This window comes from Elgaria multicarinata, chromosome 4 (assembly GCF_023053635.1).
Source record: "Elgaria multicarinata webbii isolate HBS135686 ecotype San Diego chromosome 4, rElgMul1.1.pri, whole genome shotgun sequence".
NCBI lineage: Eukaryota > Metazoa > Chordata > Lepidosauria > Squamata > Anguidae > Elgaria > Elgaria multicarinata.
This window is the reverse complement of record NC_086174.1, coordinates 118,584,003-118,592,888: the sequence shown is the minus strand read 5'-3', so window position 1 is coordinate 118,592,888 and position 8,886 is coordinate 118,584,003. Positions and strand designations below refer to the sequence as shown.

The window sequence follows — 8,886 nt, the reverse complement described above, 5'->3', positions numbered from 1 at the left end:
GGAGGTAACATCCATATAGACACGCACCCCAGACGCCACCCATAACCAATCCCAACTTCCATTAAAAAAGAAGTGCTTTTTACAAGTAGCTACCTGCTCAATGGCTATTTATTTGTGGGAAAGAGTGGGATGGTCCAGTTGGGAGCCAGAGCCCAGTCCTAGCTCTGCCCAGTAGATCTGCCCAGGGACGGTGCTACCATAGAGGCCACTCAGGCGGCCTCCTAGAGCACCAAGCTAAGAGGGGCGCCGGCCACAGCGCAGCACTCACGCGCGTTGGCTGTGAGCCAGCCCGGCCCGAGGATTCAGCTGGGCATAGGCAGGCAAGATGGCGCCCGCCCAGCTGAAGCGAAGCCAGGGACGCTGGAGTGGGGGTGGGTTGGCTCCACGTTTGGACTTCCGGAACATGCCTGGAAGAGAGAGAGAGAGAGAGAGAGAGAGAGAATGTATGGGTGAGTGGGGTGCATGGGGTCTTTGAGTGAATGCATGTGTTCATGCGTGTGTTTGTTTGGAGTGAGTGATGCTGAGCATGTGCGTGCGCATGTGAGTTGGGGGGATGATTTGGAGGTGATATTCCTATTAAATAATGCATTTTAGACCCATATACGTTCCTTTCCAATTTGTTTGCTATAATTGGCATGACGTATTTCTTGCACTTTAAAATAAATTTAGCAGTTTCAAGTTTTGTGCTTCTTATTTTTTCCAGGAAACTTATGTTCTTAAAAATCAAAGTTGGCATTTTTTTGGGTGTGTGTGTGTGTGTGAAAGTAGCTCACCTTGCCTAGGGCGCAAAATAGTCTGGCACCTGCCCTGGATCTGCACTGCTCACTGCCAGCCCTAAGAATATTCCTCAGCAGCAGGAGGTGCTGCAAATGGCAACGGCAGGGCAGGCTGGAGGGCAGAGTTATCCCTGGGTCTGCGATCTCTCTTGGGCACTTTTAATTCCAATCTCGTCGCACGCTGGCCCGTTTTAACCAAAGCACAGTGTCCCCTCCCTTGGCACAACTTTTTTTACCCGGCCCCAATACGCGAGACAAACGGGTGCATAGCTTTCGAGCGTGTGCAGAGTCTCCGTCTATGTATGTCTGGGAAGGAGCGCTGCTCCACCAACTCGCAGCCAGACACCTACTCTGAGGCAAGAGGGAGGCTGTCAAGACAGGCTGTCAAGACAAGCATTTCGCGCCTTCCCAGCAGGCGAGGGGGAAAGAGAGGCGGAGAAAGCGGAGACCGGGGGAGGCGTTGCCGACACAAACGCTCCTTCACTCCCTCGCAGCTCTGCCTCATAAAGCGCCGCCGCCGCCCTCGCTCTCACCTACCACTATATTGCCCGGGCAAGAGGGAGGGTAAGAAGAAAACGCCGCCTGCGACAAGGCAGCTCCGCCTCGCTCGCTCGCTGGTGGCCACCGGGGAGACTTCCGGGGGCTGGGCAAGGCCGCTTCCCGCCTCCGCCCGGCCCAGCGTTCAGCCCGCCTCAGACGCACGGTTCCCTCTCCTCGCCCGCCCATGCTGCTTCCTGCCTCGGCTACCCGCGGGCCATGCGGCTGAGGAGCGCCGGAGCCATCCTCTTCCTCCTCCTCCTGGGCTGGAGCCTGAGGGGCATGAGAAGAGGCGCCTCCTCCTCCTCCTCCTCCTCTCGCAGGTGGCAGTGGCGTTGCTGGTGAGGCGAGCAGGCGGCGGGAACCCCGCGCACAAAACAAAACACCGCCGGCCCGGAAGATGCTGCTGTCCCTGGTGATCCACACCTACTCCATGCGCTACGTGCTGCCCGCCGCTGTGATGCTGGGCGCAGCCCCCACCTACATGCTGGCCTGGGGGGCCTGGCGCCTGCTTTCGACCGTGCTGCCCGCCCGCTTCTACCACGAGGTGGATGACCGGCTGTACACCATCTACCAGAGCATGGTGCTCTTCTTCTTCGAGAACTACACCGGCGTACAGGTCAGGGCGGGGTCCGGGTTATGTGGAGCTGGTGGCAGCATGCCCTCGGTGGGGCTCCATCCTCCTCCTTGCCCCACAGCAGGCCCTGTCCCGATTGCCTGGTTTCCCGGTGAGGGAGTGTGCGTGTGTGTACGTACAGGTGAGCCGGAGGAGGCAGCAGGAGCTGCTGCTCGTTGTAATACTGTCGCTACTTGCACACCTGAGCAAGGGAGCGAGCAATAGCCACTCCTCTGCTCCCAGGCGCACACCCACGCGCTCTTTCTGTGGGCGGCGCAGCAGTTGGAGGGCTTGTTCTGGGCGGTGCTGTAGCTTCCTGCTGCACCACCCAGAAGGCCTGAGCAGAGGCAGCTCCAGCACCTCTTGCTCACCTCTCGCAACAGTGCAGGAGTTAAGATTGGGTGCTGCCCAGAGAGAGAGAACGGGCAAGTGAGTAGAGGTGGCTTCAGCTGCCAAGAGCTGCTGTCTCACCTTGCTCACCTGTGTGTGCAAACTCTCATTCTTTGGGCAGTGTGTTGGCTTTTGGAGCAGCACAGTGGGGCCAGTTTTAAGCACTGTGTCTCCCCACATTAAGAGAGGGAGACTGAGCAGGTGAACTCGTAGAAGCAGTGACTGCTTTTGGCCACAGCTGCTCTTTTACATTGCTCACCTACCCTACCCATCTGGGCAGTGCAGTGGTTCAAATTCATTTGGAAAGGCCCCTGTCCTCACTGCTGCATCATTTTATTTATTGCATTTATATCCCACCTGTTTTCCTCCAAGGAACCCAAGGTGGCGTACTCCTCTCCATTTTTATCCTCACAACAACAACCCTGTGAGGTAGGTTGGGCTGAGAGTCTGTGACTGGCCCAAAGTGAATGGTGTGACAGACAATCTCATCACCCAGATGGAGAGGGCAGGTGAGTGATCAAAGGAAGGGAACAACCCTGCCTTTGTTTGCTTGCTTGTACGTACACCCTCTAGTTGCCACAGCACAGAGGACTGGGCCTGTTGGCGGCAGGTGAAAAATACACAGAGGTGACAAGAAGCTGCTTCTCTCTCTAGCTTAGGAGTGGCAACCTTTTTTCAGTTGAGGTATGCATCCCTTTATCCTGTGGTTGGTGGGGCCAGAGCCATCCTACACTCACCCACACTTTTACTATCTCAAATGAGAGAGCAAGGGGGATCTACACTACTGCTTTTAAAGCACTTTGAAAACGTTTTGAAAACTGTATATGCCGTGTGTCCTGGGCCCCAACAGTTGTCAAAACTGTTATAAAGCGCTTTAAAGTAGTAGTGTAGATCCCCCCCCCAGTGAATGGCTGGGGTAGTGATGATCTTAAGTTAAGATCATCACCATCCCATATTCTTTTTCTGGCGCACTATTGATTCACACAGACACCTCCCATCCATAAATTCCACTGTCCCATAGTTCCCCCTTTCTTTGTCTCTGCAACAACACTTTTGCGCGCACACACACACGCACACACACACAGCCCAGTCCCATTGCCTCATTGGGCACTTCTGGCCTGCAGAGGTCCATCCACGGTCTCACAAGGACAAGAGAGAGATTGGCAGGCAGGCATGAGGTCAGAGGCCCAGCCACAGACCACAACAGCTAGAGTGTTTTTGCGAAGGATGTTCTGTAGCTTTAGCTTCCATTCTCTGTGGTTGGGACTTTGAACTGGTGTGTGTGCCGGCCTGTTTATAGTCCATATGAAGTTGAGTTACACAAAGTGCGTAAAAGAATGATATCCCCTACTTTTCCAGTGTGTGCACTTGTGTTGAATCCAGCAGTGTTTGTGAAGTGAATATAGAACTAGAAAGCAGTAGCTTTCTGGTTGATAGAAGTGTAGTCTTATGAATAGCTAGGTGATGAATAGTTAAAATATTTGCACAAGTTATGCTAGTGTTCCTGTTAGTGAAAAGAAAATCATCATGCATATTAGCTCTCTGCGAACAGTGAAGTACATTATAGCTCTGATTGGCACTTCTCTCATAAGACATTGCAGTTTGACTTATATTTTGTTGGCTGTTGCTTTCTAATTCAAAGCAAGGTATAGATTCAGAGACAATCAAATTTAAATGTCTATAGACATCTAGCAGCTTAATCCTATGCATGTTTACTCAAAAGTATATCTCTGGGTTCACATGGTAGGATTTACTCCAAAGCGAGCGTGCACAGGATTGCAGCCTGTGAGTTATTTAAAGACTTACCCAAGGATAAATGAAGGATTTTTTTGAAGATGCTAAAAACAACACACATGCAATTGTTCTCAGCTTTATGCTATAGACAAGGCCATCACTCCTCCTAAATTCTGTTTAACTGTTTACACAAGGCCTGTTTCATGAGTTCCTCAAGATGGGTAATAGACAAATCAATAAATCAAACGAGGGAACAACATAATTCCATACACAAGGTGTACCACCTACATAACTCTGAAACATCAATGAAATTCCGAAACATTCATGAAATCTATTTAGTAACCTTAGGGCAGTTCTGCAACCAAAGCAAAAGGGGTTAGTTATCAGCTGGCCAACAAAATTATACAAATTTGTCTAAATAAAGCTGATTAGACCTTGCATTGTTACATTGGTACCTAGGAAGCTGCCTTATACTGAGTTAGACCATTGGCCCATCAAGCCCAGTATTGTTGACACTGACTGGCAGTGGCTCTCCAGGGTTTCAGGCAGGAGTCTTTCCAGCCCTACCTGGAGAAGCTGGAGATCAAATGGGGATTTTCTGCATGCAAAAATTTCTAGCACACTGAGCCCTGTTAAAAGCGTCCATTAATTTGGGAGTCATTTTGATTCAACTTTTGTTTGTAATCACCTGAATATCTCAATCTTCAAGTCAAATATTATTTTGTTGTCTTCTTGAAAACAGAGGAGATACTGAAAAAAATGGTCATGAACACACACCCCAACTTTCATTCTTACATCTCAATATTCAAAAAAGCGATCACTTATGTTGTATTTTATATATTCTCCCCCTGCTACTTTGAAAATGGGTGTGGGAATTGATCTGTTTTTCAAACAGAATTGTGTTCTAAATGTGAGTACCAAATTTCATTTGAATATCTCCATACTCAACAAAGTTACCATGTGACAAACAAAATGATGAATGGCCAGTAGTTAAATCAAGGTGTTTGCTTTGTTCTGACACTTATTAAAGTAATATGCTTCAGGAGTATTTTGCTTCAGGAGTGGGACACTTTTATCAGCATGAACTGTGACTTTACTTTGCATGGTTCAAACATAGAAAACCATCTCTTCTGATATCATTGTCTGCTTATGCTATCTGTAGACTTTATCCTAATCTCTCAAACGTTTAACTTTTTAGCATTGTTCTTTGTGCTGTTTGCTGGCATGTCTGGAATTTTACTAATCACGAAATGTTTTATAAAGTCACATCAGATGCTCCATATGTATACGGAGCCATGGCCTGGTTCACACATAATGCTACCCCATGGTACAGGCTGTTTAATTCTCAGTTGTTATGATATGAGAATGGTGCAGAGCTCACAAACCATGGTTTGATAACTACAAACAACCCACAAAGAAAACTCATGGTTTGTTGTTGGGTTATGAACTTCTGGTTGTTTAAACCATGGGTTGTCATTAGACTTATATTGCTAGGCTACCGTGGCAGCAAGCAAGAATGGAGAAGACGAAGAAGCCACTCTACATGCCAGTAGTACAATGCCCCAAAAGCACTTGGGATACAAGATAAGATTGCTGGTGAAGGATGAGGAAAATAAACAACCCTGGGAATGAGCAAACAAACAATGTTTGATCATTTGCCAGACAAACCCTAGGTAGGGTAATAAACTATGCATTAAAGTTATGTGCAAGTTAGGCCAATAAATCTGTTCACAATCAAAGATTGAATTAAGTATTCTGCAAGTGTGACTTTGATTGGGTGAATGTGAAAACCTTAAATTAGAGGTTGGTATTAAAGGCAACTAGAGACCAAATTGCCAATATCCGCTGGATAATGGAGAAAGCCAGGGAGTTCCAGAAAAACATCTATTTCTGTTTTATTGACTATTCTAAAGCCTTTGACTGTGTGGATCATAACAAACTGTGGCAAGTTCTTGGTGGTATGGGGATATCAAGTCATCTTGTCTGCCTCCTGAGGAATCTGTATAATGAACAAGTTGCAACGGTAAGAACAGACCACGGAACAACGGACTGGTTTAAGATTGGGAAAGGAGTACAGCAGGGTTGTATACTCTCACCTTACCTATTCAACTTGTATGCAGAACACATCATGTGACATGCTGGGCTTGACGAATCCAAGGCTGGAGTTAAAATTGCAGGAAGAAACATTAACAATCTCAGATATGCAGATGACACCACTTTGATGGCTGAAAGCGAGGAGGAGCTGAGGAGCCTTATGACAAAGGTGAAAGAAGAAAGTGCAAAAGCTGGGTTGCAGTTAAACCTCAAAAAAAATCAAGATTATGGCAACCAGCTTGATTGATAACTGGCAAATAGAGAGAGAAAACGTGGGGGCAGTGACAGACTTCGTATTTCTGGGCGCAAAGATCACTGCAGACGCTGACTGCAGCCAGGAAATCAGAAGACGTTTACTTCTTGGGAGGAGAGCAATGACAAATCTTGATAAAATAGTTAAGAGTAGAGACGCCACAGTGACAACAAAGGTCCGCATAGTTAAAGCAATGGTATTCCCCGTTGTAACCTATGGCTGTGAGAGCTGGACCATAAGGAAAGCTGAGCGAAGGAAGATAGATGCTCTTGAACTGTGGTGTTGGAGGAAAATTCTGAGAGTGCCTTGGACTGCAAGAAGATCCAACCAGTCCATACTCCAGGAAATAAAGCCAGACTTTTTCTTTCTTTCTTTTTTTTCTTTCTTTTTTCTTTTTTCTTTTTTTAAATTTTTTAATAAATTTTATTTCAAATAATACCGGAAATAAAGCCAGACTGCTCACTTGAGGGAATGGTATTAAAGGCAAAACTGAAGTACTTTGGCCACATAATGAGAAGACAGGATACCCTGGAGAAGATGCTGATGCTAGGGAAAGTGGAAGGCAAAAGGAAGAGGGGCCGACCAAGGGCAAGATGGATGGATGATATTCTGGAGGTGACAGACTTGACCTTGGGGGAGCTAGGGGTGGCAACGGCTGACCAAAAGTTCTGGCGTGGGCTGGTCCATGAAGTCACGAAGAGTCGGAAGCGACTGAACGAATAAACAACAACAACCTGGTACCCTCATAATGTTTTGGACTACAAGTCTCAGTCAGTATAGACAATGGTCAAGGATATTGCAAATTGTAGTCTAAAACATCTAGAGGCCACCACATTGCTAATTGTCTGGTTGTAGTAAGTTACAAAGTGTTTTTCCTCAAGACCCATTAGTGTCTTGGTTAGAGTCCCTCTCTCCCTGCTGACTAAGGTATGCGGAGATATCATGATATTTGCACATGCCAATTTGGAATGAGTTCTGTTAAAATCACGGAGACTAGTAGCTAAGCAAATCTATTTCGGCAAATGTGTTTAGGATCAGCTGTTCATATCAGTACTGTTGCTAACAGACCAATGTTTCAAACTCTGTTCAATGAGGCCACCGAACAGATGTTAGACAGTCCCGTCATTGAACAGGCTTGAATGAAACTAGTGATCTGGAGGTCCAAAGCTTCTGCATCCCGTTATCCTGTGATTTTGTCCTGAAAGCACTGCCATCCCTTTCCCTTCATTCATGCGTAAAGCCTAATGTTTTCCAGCCCCCACCCCCTTTGTATTCAAAATTGTGTCTTTCCACTGATAATAAAAAATAAATAAAAAGCAAAACACCTCTAACCATAATAGAAAACCAAGTGCGCACCTTTTGTAAATCAGGTTGTATTAAGGAGAAAACCTATTTTGCATATTTGGATAAAGTTGTTTTATTTATATATGTGTTAAAATAAGTTCTTTATGGGCTTGTTCCATAGGATGATCAGAGAAGAATGTTGGAAGAGCTTTTCACTCGCAGAAAGGGCATTCAAGGTTGGAAGTGGGTTCCTTGTTTAAGACAAGTTACAGGCACCCAAATTTGTCAGTATAACTCAATGACCACGTTAGCACAAAACGCTGTGCCAGAATTGCTGTAACCCCCTTTTCTCTTTCCTAGATAATTCTCTATGGTGATTTGCCAAAGACTAAAGAGAATGTGGTGTATATGTCAAATCATCAGTGTACAGGTTTGTAAATAGTTTTCTTACCTATAAGGGCTTTTTTAGTGTGTGTGTATGTGGTATGTGTGTGTAAAAACATAAGGTGTCAATGCAGCTATTCAGACTGAACTACTCAGATTTAAATATTGTTTCATATTAAGATATTGAATTTGTAAAATATACATTATGATCCTGATAAAGAGGAGCAAATTCTATACATGTAGTTCTACCTTTAAGTTTCTTCTTTGCAAAAGCAGCCCGTATGCTCCTTGTCAACTGCCTCTAATTTGCAGTAGCTTTTAGAAGCTGCCTTTGAAGCCACATAAAGGGTTATGTCCACTGATGGCTTTCCACTTGCTGAAAGCACTTCTGCTGCAACGTGGGACACCAGATTTCCTTCAATTCCCCCTTCCCATTGCAGCCCTGAAAAGCTTTTCCTGAGGATTTGGGGTCTCTCTGGCGCAGTATGGAATATGGCTCGGAGGGCTGCAAAAGTTGGGTCCACCATCTTGCACAAACAGAAGTGCAAAGCCGCTACTGGATACAATCTAAAGATTTCCTGTTTGGAGCAGGCAGCATTGAGAAACCACACTGAATTCATAACAAGCCCTTGCCTGAACTAAAGGGTGTTTTTTTTCCTAGATCAGGACTGAAGTTCTATATTTAAGGGTGTCTTTATTAACAAGGCTTTCTTAGGTGTGACTCCATTACTCACTGTGGGCCAACATCAAGCATCCATTTTGAACTTCATTCAAGCTGACTCAGTGATTCGCATTAATCGCAAAAAAATAAAAAAATA

At 45.9% G+C, this 8,886-nt stretch overlaps 1 protein-coding gene across 1 annotated transcript in view; it reads left to right on the top strand.

The window, feature by feature from the left end:
- Nucleotides 1-1,497: 1,497 nt before the first annotated feature.
- The window catches only part of LOC134397971 (1-acyl-sn-glycerol-3-phosphate acyltransferase epsilon-like), a 32,940-nt gene continuing 25,551 nt past the window's right edge, over nt 1,498-8,886 (top strand). The window contains exons 1-2 of the mRNA XM_063125067.1: nt 1,498-1,932; nt 8,045-8,114. Of these exons, the coding sequence (XP_062981137.1) occupies nt 1,714-1,932; nt 8,045-8,114 (289 nt within the window). The 5' untranslated portion in view covers nt 1,498-1,713. The remainder of the gene's footprint in view (nt 1,933-8,044; nt 8,115-8,886) is intronic.